Genomic DNA, 18480 nt, shown 5'->3' with positions numbered 1-18480 from the left:
CCTGGTCAAGCAATACATGAGTGTACTAATATAATTAAAGCAAATATAATTCTTCCCAGGCTAAATAATTTAAGGCTTGATTATTTGTTAAAATTAGTCCACCACTTTTATTTCAAATAAAATCTTAACCCAATATCAGGGGAGAATTTGTTAACAAATAATAAGCTTAAAGACAAATTTTTTCCCCCATGGTCTGAATTGTACTTTTGCATTCTTAATGCCTGAAATCATAAATTAAAACAACCTAGCACTTAAAAGTGGCAAGTCTTCCAGTTGCTTATTTAATGATGCTGATTTTTAGGCCCTACCCAGACCCAGTGAATGAATCTCTAATGAGGAGGTCCTAGAATGTACATTTGACACAAATTATACTGTTGTACGTTCGGTGAGAGCAGACTCTCTTGTCTGTCAACCAAATTATATAAACATACCTGATTATTCAATATTTCTACAAAAGGCATTCCTCCATTTAGGGATTATTTTCAGTTAAAAACAATTCCTTATTGTTTCAGCGTGAAAAGTGGGTTAATACTCTTCTCTTTCCATGTTTACCCCTCTTCCACAAACAGCCGTCAATTTTCACTTGTGCATGAAGCGTATAACCTAGCCAGCCCAAGGCTGCTATCACAACCACAGGGAGTAGATCAGAAGTGGGTCTACAGCCTAAGCCAGTCTAATAAAGGAGATACCTCAGCTGAGCCTCAATAGGGACAGGTTGGAAGTCAGAGCTGTTACCATGTGCGGTCTGAGAATTACAGCCACTGAGATGGAAAAAAATCAAGTCCCAAGTCCTGAATACAGCCCTGTATGTTTCAGTTTAGAGGGCCAAAAGATTTCATGTTCAGAAAAAGCCACTTCAAGTATGGTTTTCAGTCACTTGTGTTTTTTTAAAAAGGTACTAGTGAAAGAGCTCCATCAATCTCAACACATGGGAAGTTCAAGCAGACGACCGCCTAGCCTGGAGGCTCGCGGTCAGGCAAGGTACGTCACGGGCAGAGGCTGCGCGCAACGAGGAGGCGGTCCAGAAAAGATCGAGGCGGAAGCAGCGTCAACAGCAGCAACAACGGCCATCTGCCTTCACCTGTACCAAGTGCGGCAGGGATTGTCACTCCCGAGTCGGACTGCACAGCCATTCTCGGCGGTGCAGATAGACTCTCAAGAAGCTACGCCATCGTCTCTCGAGACGGACGGCTGCCGACGACGACTAGTGAAAGAAAACCTTTCCAGCACATTTCTTAGGAAAAATCTTTCCCAGAGAAGAAACCCTAATGTTCCCAACCATACTGGCCTAGAGATGACTAAGAATGGCAATTTAGTTAGGCATTAACTTCTCAGCATTAAAACCACACATTTCCAGTTCTTCCAACATTCACCGTCAGTGTTTGCCCCCAAACAGGTCCATGTCAAATGTGTATCATAAATACAAAATTTCTAACCCCAAACCAGCACTGGATGATGGCCTAAGATATTTTTAATAGAAAAAATATCTTTTCATTGTAAACACACACCAAAAAGCTAAACATTTTTAAAGTTCTGAATTTACACTCCAACCAGAAGTTCAGCAAAACAAAAGTACAACATAACTGTGCATTTAAATTGAAGAATAAATTTACCAAATGCTGTCCAACAAGAGCTCTTTTATGAACCACAGAAATCTAGATTTTAAAAAACTGGTAAAATCAGAAAAATTACACAAAAGAAACACAAGTTTTTGTGAGCTGCTTGGGCCATTTATTTCCAAGAACTCTATCAAAAACCCTGGCCAGATAGTCCAGTTGGTTATAGCGTTGTTCCAATACACCAAGGTTGTGAGATCAATCCCAGGTCAGGACACATACAAGAAGCAACCAATGAATGCATAAATAAGTGGAAAGACAAATCAATGATGCTCTCTCTAAAATCAATAAAAATTAAAGGGAAAAAAGAAAGCCAGTGCCTAGTCACCTATCAAGGAAGATATAAGTACAAACAGAAATGGTTGTGTGTTTATTTCCAACTTTGACAAAAATATGTCAATTTAAGTATGTGCAGAGGAGGTGTGATTTCTAGCACCAGACAAAAAGCAAGGTACCTTCAATATGTTGTAAAGTCAGACACTTTCCCTTTCACTTAGGATAGTGATCCCAATCACTTAAAAGCATTCTCTGGAACTTCTCATCTAACCAACCATTAACCTTTATTAAAAAAAGGTCCCCTTCCAGAGTTAACACTAGAACAAAAAAGGATTTCACAATTTTTTATTGATGGCATTTATCCCATGGTTTAACATGTTAATTATACTGTAATAAACATGGCTTTAATATTAAACTTTTCCTTATTATCCAAAGTCACCACAGTCCATTTCAGTAAATATAAAAATATATGCTTAATACTTTATACAATACTGGTTTTTGGTCCAAACAAAACTGGATCAGAAAAGCCAATAAATTCACTTTAAGAATCCCCAATTTTTTTTAAAGATTTCTAAATGGATTTAGGCAACTTTGAATAATGGGATTTACATAATAAAATCTGAGACAAGACCAAACAACAACAAAAATTCTAACACAAAACTAAAACTTCAAGTTCACAGATTTATGTTATGCCAAAAAAGTACAGAAACAAAACGGTATTTACACAAGTTTCATAATAAAATAATGAAAAAGGCAAGACAGGTGATAGAAGAATGAAAATATAGAAATAGCATATAATTACTAAGTAGAGAAGGAACTAGATCTAACAAGTCCTTGGCATGGACCATTCTTTAATCAGGCTTCCTCTATCAGAAAATGTTAGTGCACAATACACCCAACTCACTCACTTCACACATACACCAGCACAAACTCAGCATAGAAATCATTCATTTCAATATCCTCTAATCTATACAGAATTCCTCAGATATAATTACAATATTAGTGCGTTCCATAAACGCATATCAACGCACATAACGGTGCAGACGAAGAGGTTCTATACAAAGCCATTCACTGAGCGGGCTCTATTCCTGAATTCAGCCAGCCTAAGCCAAATCAGTGAATAATCTGCTGGATCATAAAATATTTTTGCTGAAGAATCAGTCATCAGTCTAGCTATTATTATTTTTAAAAGGGCGTGGCGAGAGGTAATGGCAGGACTTTTGTAAAGAAAGGAGGAAAATTCCAAAATTAAAGAGTCCTTAGGCAGATTTGACTTCAGATAACCCAGCATGTAGTACAATCCAATATCTAAAAGCAAGACACCAGCTTTTGTTAAAACTTGTGTGTAACACCATTGCGACCTTTATTTCCTGCGTCTAACAGCAGTCTTTATCTTGCGACCAGAAACTGATGTTCCAGAAGAGAACATACTTTTCCCATTTGACCTGTGAAAAATAAAAACTTCAAAATGTGATCGATGCTCAAAATTTTAAATTCACAATGTAACTCTAAATGTGACCAGTGACAAGGGGGGAAAAGAGACATTGTTCAAGTAAACATATTTTCTGTTGTATGCCCCCCCCTACACACACCCCTCCGCAATTTTTTTTCAGGCTATGATCCTCCAAAACTGTAATATGGTAAATCATTATTAGAAAACATACTTGACTTTACCTGAACTATACTGCACCTTGGTGATTTCAAAAACAAAACATATACACATATTCATGCATATGCATGCACCCTTACCATGCTAAATTCTCCATGTCAACAAAAAGTTCTCTTACCCCACTGTAAATGAAGCTGATGGCTGATTAAATGGAAAGCCCCCTGAACCAGAGGGCTGGGCTGAGGCTGCAGGGATGCTTGGATTTGCACCAAATGTGAAGACTCCTGATGGACTGTTGTTTGTGAAATTGAAATTTGTAGTGCTGCTGCCGAATTGGAAAACTGAACCTAAAACAGTTGAAACAAAAAAACATTAAAGTAAAAATGATAGTTTTTCTAGAAATGACTCTGACCCTCTAGTACAAAATATAGGTAAGAGTTAGGTTCTCTTTCAGTCACTTAAAGAAAATTGAGTATTTTTTCTATTGACACAGAACATACTGGACACCTTCTAACAAGTGACCCAACTTACCCATGACCAAAGAAAAAAGGGCAGAGTGGACGGACTTGTGGTTAAAGATAGCAGAATCAATAAACAATTTAGTCTAACTTCTTCAAAAATTATGTTACAATAACAGTAAAGGGCTTTTTCCTATAATGGGGAAGAGGAGAAAACAGGCTGACTGAAACTGCATCGTAACCTAGCAGGAAAGACAGAGAAGGAATCCCATGTACACTAAACATACCCAAAGGGTTTAGGTTTCAGGTACCTCTGGAAGGGAAAATGAAGGTGTGACTTAAAATAAACAAACAAGCAAACAAACAAAAAGGGAAGGATGGTAGAATAAGAACCAGACACCCAGGTTCAATCCCTCCCCTACACCAAACAAGATGGTAGTTTTCCTCCTCTACTGGAGCAGAAAAACAAAGCTTTCATCTCTGGAGAGATGACAGGATCATCCTGAATTGTTAAAGGCAAGAACGTTATACTGAAAATGGAAGGATTAAGAGCAGGGTTGATATAATGAATACTGAGAACTGCAGCCTTCCTCTCTGACTCAGCTCCCAGAACACTGGCAATCAGGACAGACCAACCCTCCAAGCGGAAGGCTAGGAAAGACCTTCTCTGGAGAATATGAAAGACTAAACATACTAAAGGCCAGTTCTTCCCAAGTACACAGGGTAGTCAGATAAAGCCACAATGAAATTCAAGATCTACATGCCCTATCCATGTACAAAGAATTATCAAGTGTTATTTAGGTATCCAGAATTATGAGTAGAATGGAAGAAAATATTTGCAAACCAAATATCTGATAAGCGGCTGATATCCAAAATATATAAGGAACTCCTACAACTCAATAGTCAAAATAACCCAAATTAACCCAATTAAAAAATGAGCCAAGAACTTGAACAGACATTTCTCCAAAGATAAAAATACAAATGACATGAAAAGACGCTCAACATCACTAATCATCAGGGAAATGCAAACCAAAACCACTATGAGATTTCACCTCACACCTGTTAGAATGGCTATTATAAAAAAGACAAGAAAAGGTAAGTGTTGGTGAGGATGTAGAGAAAAGGGAACCCTGGTGCATTGTTGGTGGGAATGTAAATTGATACAGTCACTGTGGAAAACGACAGTATGGAGGTTACTCAAAATATTAAAAATAGAACTATCATATGATCCAATAATTCCATTCTGGGTATATATCCAAAAGATTTGAAATCAGTATCTCAAAGAGATATTTGGATTCTTGTGTCCATTGCAGCATTATTCACAATAGCCAAGATGTGGAAACAACCTAAATATCCACTGACAGATGAACACTTCCAAAAAAAAAAAAAAAAAAAAAAAGCATCTACACACAGTGTAATAGTATGCAGCCATGAAAAAGGAGATCTTGCAATATGCAAGAAAACATGGTTGAATCTGGAGGACATTATGCTAAGTGAAAGAAGCCAGTCACAGGACAAATACTTCATAATTTCACTTATATGAGTTATCTAAAATAGCCAAAGGTGGGGGCAGTGGATAGGGTGGGGATGGGTTGCTATTCAATAGGTACAAAGTTTCATTACACACAGCAAGTAAGTTCTAGAAATCGATTATACAACATTGTGCCTATAGTTAACAATACTGTATTATACACTTAATTTGTTAAGAGGGTAAGTCTCATGTTAAATATTCTTACCAGAATTTAAAAAACAAAACAAAACTATGAGTAGACAGTTGAGAAGCACCAGATATTCGAACAAAATAATTCATAAGAATACTAAGATCAAAAAAAAAAAAACAAGAAAAAAAAAAAAAAACAAAGTAAAAGCTCTAAGGAAAAAAATATACCTCATCAATAATGTCCTTAAGAGATAATAGATAACTCTTCTGAAATAAAAACAGAAGGATATAAAAAAAGAAGCAACCACAGAATAAAAAAGGAATGCTTGGGATCAAAAAATAATACTAGTGGAAGTAAAATCTCAAATCTTCAAAGAAATAATTTAAGAAAATTCCCAAGCATAGAAGTTTACAAAAAGACATTAAATTCCTTACACAATCAGTGGATAAAAATGGAACCAGATCAAGGAACATCTTTTTGCTAAGTCGCAGCACTGGAGGCAAAAGAAAAGATTCTAATGAGATGTCAGAAAGAAGATATAGGACAAAAAGCAAAGCTCAAGGAAGATTTCAAGAGCAACTTTGGGAGTCAGAAAGTCCACAATGGAGAAATGCCTTCAAAATTATCAAAATGATTTCCAATCTAAATATATTTTCAACCGAAATCTTCCCAAACATGGGGGCAAAAAAAAGATCCTTCCAGAAATGTAAGGTCTCATGATATTCTTCCCTAATTCCTTAAGAAATCACTGGAAGGTCTGCTCTACCAAAGCAAGGAAATGAGAGGGAAGAAGACATGATACCCAGGAAAGAGATGCCTTTAAGAGGAAGCTAAAGGGAATCTCCAAGATAATTGGTAAAAAGAATCCCCAAGACCCCAGTTAAACAGAAAGCCTCTATAGAAAGTCTAGTGGGAAGGGCCGATTAAGAGATTCTGTGAGAAACTTCTTTCGGATACTGAAAAAAAACTAATTTGAAAATATTGAAAAGAGATCTATGCAAATGGGAAAAAAGCTAGTTATAAATAATGAAAACTACAAAGGAAATGTTTACAAATAGGGAATTACTAATGCCAAAGAAAACAAAACTTTGTGTAGGGGAAATCACAGTTGACCACACTGCAGCCTTATGCTCAGAATACTAACCTAACTATACAGTGCCCCTTGTATTAGGACTGAGGGAAATGTTACCTGTGTGAAAGACAGCTAAACTCTCCAATTCCATACTGTGAGAAAAAAATATCAATTGATAAATCCCAATTAAAATGGTTACCATAAGTCACAAATTTTGCTGCATGTACTAACTGGCAAGGGACTAACACCAAGAATACATAAAGAAGTCTTAAAAATCAATATGTAAAAACAAATCAACTGAATAGAAAAATGGCCCAAAACACTTACAAAAAGAATTCACAAAAAATAAAATTATGTAGAATCCAAATATGAGCACCTTCATATACAATGCTGGTAGGATATGAATTGGCACACTCCATCAAGAAAAGTCTGTATTATCAACTGAAGTATAAGTTATGTTCAGATCCTTTAATTCGGCAATTTCTCTCCTATGTACTGTAGAAAAAGATACATGTGTGCCCCAAGGCACATATACAAGAATGTGTAGAGCTGTATTTCCTAATAGCTAAAAAACGACTCAAACATTCATCAATGGTATAAGGAAAAACTGTGGTATATTCAGAAAGTGATAAACTCTACAGCAATGAAAAAACAAATAATGTATATGCAATAACATGGGTGGACCTTACAAATAAGATAGAGTGAAAGAGGGAAGAATCAAAAGACTAAATACAGGATTCCATTTACATACTTAAAAATCAGGCAAAAACTGTATTTTCTAGGGCTCTATGTATTAGTAGTTAACTTAAAATAAAATCCAAGTGATTACCCTAAAAGTCAAAACACCGTTAGAACAATGAAAGAGAGAAATGTGCTCAAAAAAGGGACACAGATGGGGCTCCTGGGAGGTGTTACACAAGAAGTTGCTTCAACATTACACTGTTCATTTATATTTCATGCCTCCCCATATGAGGTTATATTTCGCAATTAGAAAAATATATACAGTGTAATTTTCAGAAAATACATCATTAATTACAGGGTGGGGCAAAGTAAGCTTATATGGAAAATGTAAGTTGTTAATATGAAAAATAATACAATAATTAATAAATAATACAAAAATAACTTTCACATATTCACAACTGTAAACCTACTTTTTGCCCCACCCTGCATAATACCATGTGATTAACCATATTTTAAAAAAACGAAGAAACATTGGTTTAAATATGCAAGACAAGTGAAAAGGCTTGCATCATCAAAAGGGAAGCATCACAAGACAACTCAGCTGGACTGTCTCGGGAAAGAGTACTAGAGCTGGGGTATAACTTCCTGAAGTAAATCCAATCATAAAAATTAGAAAACACTACAGGTAAAATCTAGGCTAGAATGCCCCAAAATTCAGATGGGGAGAAATGGGATGGAATGAATCCAATACCTCACTCAAAGAGTTAAGAAATAGCTGCATTTTAATCAAATGCTTTAATACCTTAAAGCACTGATTTTCAACCAGTGTGCCATAAGAAATTTTGAATCATGCAACACCTGACTATTTAGTCAGGGGCACTGACCTCTTTTCCCTTAGACTGTCAAACAGAAAAATGACAGCAGCCAACACAACAATAGCATTCCGATATGAACGGTTCAAATTTATACCTAATTTTTATATTTTGGTGTGCCGCGGAATTTTAGTAGTTTCTATATGCTATGAGGTGAAAAAGGTTAAAAATCGCTGCCTTAAAGCTTTAATACATTAAAAATGCTTAATGTGTCAAAGTTGGGAAAGTGGTTTACATGTAAGACTAAACATACATTTCTATTCTGCTGAGTATACAAGAGACAAAAAAAAAGCTCAAAGCTCAAGGAAAACAATTACATTTAAGACACACAGAACCTAATTACAGATAAAATACAGATACAAACTACATCACTACTACATGCACTCACTGGAATTCGGAGCCGTCCCAGAGCCAAATGCAGACTGACCAGGCTGTTGTCCAAACACAGGAGGCTGGGTACTGCTTGACACTGTCCCAAAAGTCAGTGGTGCAGGCTGAGAACCAGCAGAAAATAATGTTGCTGAAGATGATATAGATGCAAAGCCTGGGGGATTAGGTTGACTGGCACCTTGACTCTGTCCAAATGTTGGGGTCTGGTTAGCACCAAATGCTGGGCTGGCAGATGGTGCTGAAGGTCCAGTGCCAAATACAAAGGAGCATCCTGTAGATCCAAAGAATTACTTAAATCATCAAGATGGCTACAGATAATCCTCAAGAAATCTCTATGAAATCAAAGCAAAATTCAAGCTTTTCAGACTCTTAAGCTTGCTGAAAAAAATCCTAAGTTTTGAATAATGATTGTAAGAATGCATTGTTTAGTAAAACTATAGAGAATCCATAAAAACAAAAACTTCCATTAACAAGACTCCACCTTCATAGTTAAAAAGGTCTTAGGTGAAGGGAATATATCTAAGAAGACAACTGACCTCATCAGAACTTTAACACATTGCAGAAATCAGCTAATACAGTGATCATGTACACACTTCACAATGAGGACTAATGTCTAATAAAATAATTCCCAGTGTCTGATTACTTAACAACTTACAATTCAAAAAGAAAATATGGAAAAACTAAAGATAACACTCTGGCTGAGATTAGAAAAATTGCTTCCAAGACTTAATTATGTTTAAAAACTTAAACACAAGATGTGCATTATACCAGAGTGAATAATACAAAATCCCACGTATAGATGATGTAAAGGCACCCAGGCCATTTTGTGATAAGCTGCTGTATTAGTTCCTAAGAGCTGATAACTCATAACTAAAGCCAATGCAAGTACATGTGTATTTTTCTTTTCTAAAAGTACCTGAAGAGCTAGACGTGGTTGTAGCTCCAAAGTTAAAACCGGAAATTGCAGTATTATTACTGCTGGCTCCTGGACCAAAGACAAACGGGGTAACAGCTGTACCCGTGCTGGATGTGGTTGCTGGTTTGCTCTCTTGAGAAAATAGCACAGGCTGAGATGTACTGGGTTCAGCAGGGTTACCAAATGCAGAGCTGCTCACAGGATTGCTGGCCTGTCCAAACACAAAGGCACCCATGGGTGCACTGGAGGAAGAGCTGGAACTACCAAATATACCACCAGCAGCTGAAGTGGCTGGTGTACTTGAATTAGAAGAATTGTTGTTCAAGAAACTAAAAATTGGCTTTGTTCCACCTTGGTCTGTATGACAGAAATTAAGAAACAACAACAAAATCTTTAGGAGCAAGCAATCACACAAAGCACTTTTCCTATCCTACAATCTAAGACGTCATTAGAAAACAGAATTTTTTATAAAATTTCATTCATTCATTAAATCAGCATATATGTTATATTAAATTTATTCATCTTTTCTTCTGTGGATTTTTCTGCCTTATATAGGAAAACCTTCAGCTCAGATTAGTAAAAATTAAAATATCCCTTAAATCCAAATCTAATTGGATAGATACTATGTTTGGATAACAAATTCAGAGAGTGGAAGATAACTGTACTTTTATAAATCTGATTTTGCAGTTTATGTTAGCAGGATCAGAACTTCAATTGACAGTCAATTGAGTGTAGCCTTTGCTCTCTCATTTGTAACTCCATCTTTATGACACTGAATTCGAAATATATGTGCATTTGTTTCTTCTACAGTTATTGTTACAATAATTGTTCTAATTATTGTAGCTTTACAGTCTGGTTTGATATTTAGTAAGGCAAAGCTGTCTGTGTGCCCGCCCCTCTCTCTAAAATTTTTGTGCATTTTCCTCCCATATAAATTTGAGAAATAGATTAGCTTTCCAAGACCCACAGAAATTCCTCTAAGAATTAAAATTATATTCGAGGAGGGGGCTAGGATGGGGAAAATATCACTCAGGAACAAGTATTAAATATGTCTTTATAATGTTAGCATGTAACAGGTTCTACAGCTATTCTAAAATACAAATTAGAAATGTCAGAAAATACAAATAAGATATGTTGTCCAACTCTTTACTGCTGATTTTGGAGGAAAACTCTTGATTTTTATATGCTGATCCTGGATCCAAGCACCTTATTTAAGATATTTTTGAAACTGTTCCAATAATGTTTCGGTTCCAATACTGTCTATTAGACAGGGCTGGTCACATTATGGCACGGACAGTAGTATGGTTTACAAAAAATTGAGCATTTCAGCTCACTTTCAAGTCAGTATATTTCAAATGGAAATAGTCAATTTGATTAGAACCTATCTCACTTTTATTGCTTTCTTAATGGTAGATAATTTAGTTTTTATTTTGTTTGAAGGGTGTTTTTAAATTTCCAAGTAAAAATTCAATACACAAAAACTACTCACACCTATTTGTTGTAGTCACACTATTTTTTCAGGTTTAATTTTGATTTTGTTTGTGTTCCCAATTTATTATTCAAAAACGTTCATGGGCATTCAACATTTTAATTTTTTACTTATCTGGAAACATCTATATTTTGCCTTTATGTTTGATGAAATTTGGCTGATTATAGAATTCTAAGTTCAAAGACTATTTTCACTTTGGGCACACTACTCTGTTTTCAGCATCTGATGTTACAAACTAGAAGCCTAATGCTAATCTGCTAACTGCTCATTTGTGGCCTCTGAAAGCATTCAGGATTTTGACTCGGTGCCTAAAATTTCACTGGCCTTTGCCAATGAGTGGACCACTTCCATTTTTAAGACCAATGTCTTTCTTTGCATCTAGGAAATTTGCCTCTGTCAATTCTCTGATAATTCCTCCATACTGCGCTTCCTTCTAAGCACTCTTATTCCAATGGAACCTGTGAGTCTAGCCTGGATCTCTACTTTTGCACTATGTTCTGAAAAATTCCAGTTCACTAATCTGATTATCAGCTATGTTTTTTTCTGCTACTCAGTCCACGGAATAATTTTGTTTCACCAACCAGGTTTTTAACTTTTAAAAAGGCTATTTCATTTCTTTTTCTTCAGAATTTTAGTTTTCATATTCACCTCTATTTCTCAGGAATTAATTATATTTGTCTATGTTCCTTACATGGCTAATGATGACTGGTTATCTCTATTTGTAAATAAAGGCCTATATATAAAATTTCATTAGTTAAATAGAAAATATTCATGAGCTTAAGAAAGAATGCCTATTTTCCTGAATAGTATATGCCAATTCTGATTATAAAGCCCAAACAGAAGGGAGAAAGACATGAATAATTGCACAATATTGTGGGCTTTCCATGAGAGCTATGTTTCTCAAAATTAGATCCGTAGGTAGCTTCATACAAACAGGTAAAGCTGAAAATCCTAGGCTCCGTTCTAGAGTTTCATCACTGGTCTCTCTCACATATATGGTTCAGTGTGAACTATTTCTTGCCTTGCTGCATCTGTCAAGATAGCAAAGACCCTTGTAAAAGGAAATGTTTAATACTTACCAGCTGTAGTACTTGTTTGTGATCCAAAAGCAAAAGTGGCCTTTGCTGGCTGTTCAGACTCCTTCTCAGGTGGTTTTGCCACACTGAAACTGAAGGTTGACTTTGAAGAACTCTCTTCTTTGGTTTGTTCTGAATTCACAAAGGAAAACAATGGTGGACACTTCAGCTCTTCATTGTCAGCTTTCTTCCCAAACGCTAGAGAAGTAGAAGTGACTGGCTCTTGTTGTTTCTCTTCTGTCCTCCCCAAAGCAAACAACGAAACAGATGGCAGGGGAGCAGGTTCCATATTGCCAAAAGTGAATCCTACTTTAGTGGCAGGCATTTCTTCTTTTTTTGCTTCTGATGTCTTACACGTAAAAGGAGACACTGAGACACTCTTGGTTTCTATAGTCCCAAAGCTGAAGCTGCTCTTGCTCTCAGAGGTCACCTCGGTGTTAGCAGCAGCAGGAGTGGGGTTAATAACACCCGTACCAAAACTAAAGCCTGCAGATGAAGATTTAGGCAGTTCCTCTTTCGTTTCTTGCTGCCCAAGACTAGACACCCCAAACTGAAATGGAGATGAAGAAGCTGGATTGCTGAAACCAGAAGGAAGTCCAATCTTAAAAGTATTATCATCTTTACTGTCCTTTTTAAGTTCCTCAGGTTTAGAATCAGATGAAACTCCAAATTTAAAATCCCCTACTGGTTTAGAAAACTTAAAGCCTTCACTCATGGGATTTAAAGACCCAGAATCTGATGACACACCTATTTTAAAGCCTCCTTGATCTCCAAATTTAAAATTTCCAGTGCTTGTTAAAGCCTGAGAAGGCTCAGAAGAGGATGACAGGATACCAAATTTGAAGGATGAGGCTGCTGGGTTTGAAGATGAGGAAGATGTACCAAAGCCTTCAAAATATAAGACACCAAAGAGACACTGAATTACTGTTATTCTTTCAAACAAACATAAACCTTGAAAACCAAAGGCATGTGGGAATAACTTGAAAAAAGTCCTACTCTGAAGAATATTAGCAATGGCAGTAAACACACCAAATTGCCCAAAATTCAGCATGAGAACTATATCCCAATCCTCACAACTGTACAGACAAGCTACTTTTCATTTATCAGACTGGAAGAGCTCAAACAAGTTTGATAACAATGTTACTAGGAGTAGCAAATACTTTATACATTGCAGGTGGGTGTCTAAAAGAAAACAAAATTGTAAAAGGCATTTTGTCAATATTTACCAAAAATTACAAACACATTGCTGACTGAGCGATTCTACAGCTGTGTCTTTTATTTTAAAGATAAACTCAAAGACATACAAAATGCGATATGCAATCCAGGCAGCTGTGAATGAAGAACAAATGTATGTCCAAGTTAATGTGTGATAAATCAAGGAAGCAGAATGACAGACAATATGGTATATAATCTAACAAGGTAGAGGGAAGAAGGATGGAAAATAAGCCAATGGGGACAAGAGACTTTTCACTGTGAATCTTGTCATTATTTGATTTTTAAGTTTTGTGAATGTGTTGTTTACCTAAGAATTTTTTTTTAATTTAGCATCAAAGAACCAGAAGAATCTTATCAGTGGAAACAATATTTAAAAAAAAAAAAAAAAACTGAATTGACAAGATCAAAGTCTTGGTTTCATAATGCTTTTCTGTAGCGAATAAACTGGAAATGAAGCACTTGGCTGACTGTCTCATAACAGTAATCAGTAAAGGGTTCAAGATATCTACCCATGACTCTGCTTACCCGTATGTAAGACAAACGTGAGAGGCAAGCTTTACAAGCCGTCATCTTCAGACTTCCCCTTTTAATGATTACCCACCCTCTTTCCTTTCCCTAAGAAACCTAATTGAAATATTATAATATTATAGCAGAATTTCAAAAGCAAATGGCTATCCACATGGTCTCTAAGACCCTTAAGTGATATTATGCAGAAAGCTAAAAATAAAGGTGCCAAAACCAGTAACTAGTAATCCCCTCTGCTTCAAAGGGACACATTTTAAAGGTAGGCAATTACTGTGCTATAGGACTAGATTACTTCTGCTATGTTTCTACGGGTGTAAATTTTCAGTCAAGTAAGAGTCAGGAAATTCATCTAGATGCCAAAGGACTGTTTACAGTTACTAACAAAAAGTTAGACTCTCTCAGACTCAGTATTACAAGACAGAACAGTTCTTTACCCAGCGGCAGAAAAGATATCTCACTGCTGACCAGCAAATAATCTAACTAATTCAGAAATAGATGAGAACTAAAAGTCCAGGACCATGCCCCATTTTACATGAATTTTTAAAAAAGAATGAATAATTTTAAAACTAAAGCTATTTACAAATATTTCACTTTAAAGTAGTGATATAAGAAGGCCCTTTACCAATGGCTTACCTTTAAACTCAGATTTTGTGCCGGGCTTGTCACTTTCACATGCCACACATTTGGTAGAATCGGCTTGATTTTGCACTAGGCATACTTCACAGTCCCAACTTCCCTCAGGTTTCCTGAACTTGTCCAATCCTAGGCAGCCTCCAGAAGACAGAGAGAGAGGGATGGTGCTGCTGCTTGAAGCAGGTACCGAGCTTCCTAAAAAACAATGTGGAAATATACGGAAATTCTAATTTACATTATGCCATTATCTTGATGACACCACTAAGCCTAAATGCTCAGTTTTTCTTAATGTTATTAAGACAAGAATATGTCAGAAATATATTCATTGTTAAAAACAGTATAGACATCTTAGATTGCTCTTAATCTTATAAATGAGTAGTTTACACTCACCTTCCTCAGGGATAATTACACCCTTAGCCCCAAGTTTGAATAGCCATGGTTTTAAAAAAAACTCATGCTGATAACAGAGCCTAAAAAACTAAATTTTCCTTAAAAACGTTTGTCCAATTTCTTAAAACAGTACAGCATTATAAAACATAGATATGAATTGTAGGCAATATCCTAACAAATCAAATACACAGCCACAGACCATATTAAATTCAAGATTCCAAAGCACAGGTCTCTACTCTCTGCCTTTGAAAAGATCGTTTTTGCACAGAGGTGTTCTATCACCTACTTTGCAATTCTACTTGACACCGCCTACTATATTCATGGCATTTCCATTATAAGCTAGCCAGTGGACAGACATTTATTGAACACCATAATGCACTTAGACTCTGGGTACATAAAGATGAATAACACATTGCTTAACTTCTAAAGGTGTTCATTGTCTCAAAAAGGAAAAAGTAAAACAAATGCACAGTAGCACCATCACCAACATGAAAAGTGATAAATAATTAATACAAGAGTACAAGGAAGGAAGAAATGACTAAGTGGGCAGGAGAAGGATCCTCAGAGGAAAAATTTCAATCTTTAAGCAGAACTAGGAAGTTCTGTGGGGAGAGGAGACAGCACAGGAAGGATAGCTCACCAACGCACAGTGTGAAGAAATACAGGGTGGGGCAAAAGTAAGATTACAGTTGTTCATATGGAAAATAATACAATAACAACAAAAGAATAAACTGTGTTTCATGTACTCACAACTGTCAACCTTCTTTCGCCCCACCCATAAGAGTGAAGCCATTCACTCCGATATCCCCACTTCTCTACATAGTCTCCATTTGTCATCACTTCTTCCAGTTACCTTGATGTCAGTTTTACTGGTATGTTCTCTTCCATCTTGCCAACAAACCTGCACCCTGAGGATACACCATTGGTCCACTGCCTGCTCACAAGTTTTCATCTCCTCCAATAGTTTTACTCACCAACGCAAGTTTCCTGATCTGCGTACCTGCAATCCACACTTCTGAGCTCCATCCCTGTGGTCTCTTTTCTTAGTTGGTAGCTCCACTATCCACCTGATTAGCTTGAATAGCTGGCTCCCCCTCCCTTACATAGTTCTCGTATCTTTTTCATTATCTTTTCTGACCCTTCTACTGCCTGAATAATAGCTTTCTTATTGAGACTTACTCCCTTAAATACATCCTTCCAAGAAGCAACCGGTGCCACATTTTTCCTCTCTGGGTATTCCTTTAAAAAATTAACTTTCCAAAGGTTCATTCCTGCCACTCCCTTAAGTTAGCAGAGCTCATTTTTAGACCATCTTCTCTATTCACTCCACTCATTTTTCATCACCTTCACTCCCACGACTTAATTACAAAACTATGGGCTAATAATGACTCCAAATCTGTATCTTTAGCCCAGTCCATTATCAGTATACCCAAAGGCCTCACATATATCTGAAAGTCAATGTCAGCAGTTTGAAATTATCATGTCTTCAACAGTATGTTATTCTACAACCCTCCCATCCTTACTTGATTTCATTACTACACATCACCATTATGTTTGCCTATATTATTGATACAACCTCCCTAACCTGTCCTGTTCTCCAAATTTTGTCACCTTCATATCTACCCTTCAAAAAGCCACAAAGTGATTTATCAAAATACAAAGTTGACCATACTACTCCTCTGCTGAAAATGGCTCATTACAGAACACAAAGTTCTTTAGTACATATATAAGCTTCCTTTGCTTATGTGTAACAATTCACTGCCTGACTCAGTTTTATTCTCCTCCCATTAACTCAGAATTAATTTCAGTTTCCCGCATCAAGGTCGGAGTGGTGTCAGGTGGGAAGGGAAAGTAATGAAGATTCTGAAGTCTTATTCTCACAGAAATGTCCAGTAGGAATTAGAAATACGGTTTACCCCTTGTGTTCAGACAGGGGTTTAGACTAATAACTTGAGTGTTTCATTGCAGACATAAAACTACACATGTTAATTCCCAAGATACTCACATGTTTTATTTAGTATTCATGTCACCATATACCTGTACCAAATAATTATGTAACAGTATTACAAAAACAGCAGAGTCATTTCCAGATGTGAATCTTTATTAACTCTTTAAATGAACAGAGAAACAGGAAAAACTCAAACCTAATTCCATTTTTTTTGCTGCCGAAGTTAAAATTTTCACTGATTGATTGAATAATTTACTACCACTGCAATATCTTTGGCAGATAGAATACAGGTACAGGTATTGCCATTAACATTCAGTGACAGCCTTTTCAATAAAGCAATCCTGTCCACCCCTTAACGAAACTTTCCCTGGAAATGACGACTAGCCACTCTCACTTCTACTCAGAGAAAAAGAGACAAAGCAGTATCTTATTCTGTATAGTTCTGAAAAAGATCGCCCTGTTCTAAGACCTTTCAACTTCTGTTAACAGTCAACTTTGAAAATGATCCTGAGGAGCGAGAAGCTTCTGATAAAAATGCATACAAAGAAGAGGTCAACATATTAACTCACAGCCTATCCTAAGAAAATATACAAATCCAGCCCAAAACAAGTCATTTAAAACTCAATATAGCTTTAAAAACTTAAGAGTATTGAGAAAATGCTCATCCTGAAACATGTAAAACATTCAGGTTGTTCTTAAGAGATTTTACAGAGAATAAATTAAAATGTTCTACTAACATAATGAGCAAAATTATTCCAAACAGCCATAAACGTACCTGGTTTCTCAGACATACAGCACACACATTTATTGTCTTCTGGATTATTAGGAACACAGCATACTGGACACTCCCAAGATCCCTTGGGCTTTTTGAATTTATCTGCAAATCCTAAGGTACCAGTGGTCACAGTGCAGCTGGAAGATGAAGCAGCCACGGTGACAGCACTTTCTGAAGCCACTGGCAATGTAAGGACTCGCTTAATACCAGTTCCAGGTTTCGGTGTTTCACAAGCTACACATTTTATTGCTTCCGGTTTATTTTGCACTAAACAGGTATCACAATCCCAAGTTCCTACTGCTGGTTTAAATTTGTCTCCAAAACCTATCCCTGACGCAGAAAAAGTTGTCTTGCCACTTTTACTTGGTGTCCCAATTCCAGTCTGTTTAGCAGTATCTCTTGGTGACAATTTTGTCGCTTGACAGGATGCACACTTGCTGTCTGTAACTTTGTTCTGGAGGAGACAACTACCACACTGCCACGATGATCCAGCTTTTAAACTTTCCCCCAACCCAATCCCACTAGAAGAAAAGCTACTTATTGCTGGTCTTGTATAAACTATTGGGCTTGTGGTGGTAGGATCAGCAGCAAAAGAATCTGACTTCGGTGATGCGAAACCTACAGGGTGCCGAGGGAGGGAGGAATTGAAGAAAAAGTTAGGGAAGGTTTTCTAATCAAAACATTAACTGAAATATTATTACTGGGAGAAAACATTTACCTTATTGCTGAGTTACTACAATCCATGATCACTTCAGAGGTGATTTTCACCAAAGCACTATTTATTAATTACGTAAGTAACACCTGCCTGGTTAAAATTCTACAGAGGATGCTTTATTTACAATCTATCACCTTCTTCCTCTAAGAATTCCTATTTATTA

General features: G+C 36.5%; 1 protein-coding gene across 1 annotated transcript in view; it reads right to left on the bottom strand.

Moving 5' to 3' along the window:
* Positions 1–2527: 2527 nt before the first annotated feature.
* NUP153 (nucleoporin 153) overlaps positions 2528–18480 on the bottom strand; it is a 68732-nt gene continuing 52779 nt past the window's right edge. The window contains exons 16-22 of the mRNA XM_090269781.1: positions 17603–18220; positions 14490–14684; positions 12120–13004; positions 9552–9908; positions 8634–8906; positions 3680–3848; positions 2528–3337 (exon numbers count right to left, since the gene is read on the bottom strand). Of these exons, the coding sequence (XP_090125907.1) occupies positions 3256–3337; positions 3680–3848; positions 8634–8906; positions 9552–9908; positions 12120–13004; positions 14490–14684; positions 17603–18220 (2579 nt within the window). The 3' untranslated portion in view covers positions 2528–3255. The remainder of the gene's footprint in view (positions 3338–3679; positions 3849–8633; positions 8907–9551; positions 9909–12119; positions 13005–14489; positions 14685–17602; positions 18221–18480) is intronic.

This window comes from Furipterus horrens, unplaced genomic scaffold (genome assembly GCF_987537825.1).
Source record: "Furipterus horrens unplaced genomic scaffold, mFurHor1.1.pri manual_scaffold_3, whole genome shotgun sequence".
Taxonomy (NCBI): domain Eukaryota; kingdom Metazoa; phylum Chordata; class Mammalia; order Chiroptera; family Furipteridae; genus Furipterus; species Furipterus horrens.
The sequence above is the reverse complement of the archived record's forward strand: the minus strand, read 5'-3'. Positions and strand labels throughout refer to the sequence as shown.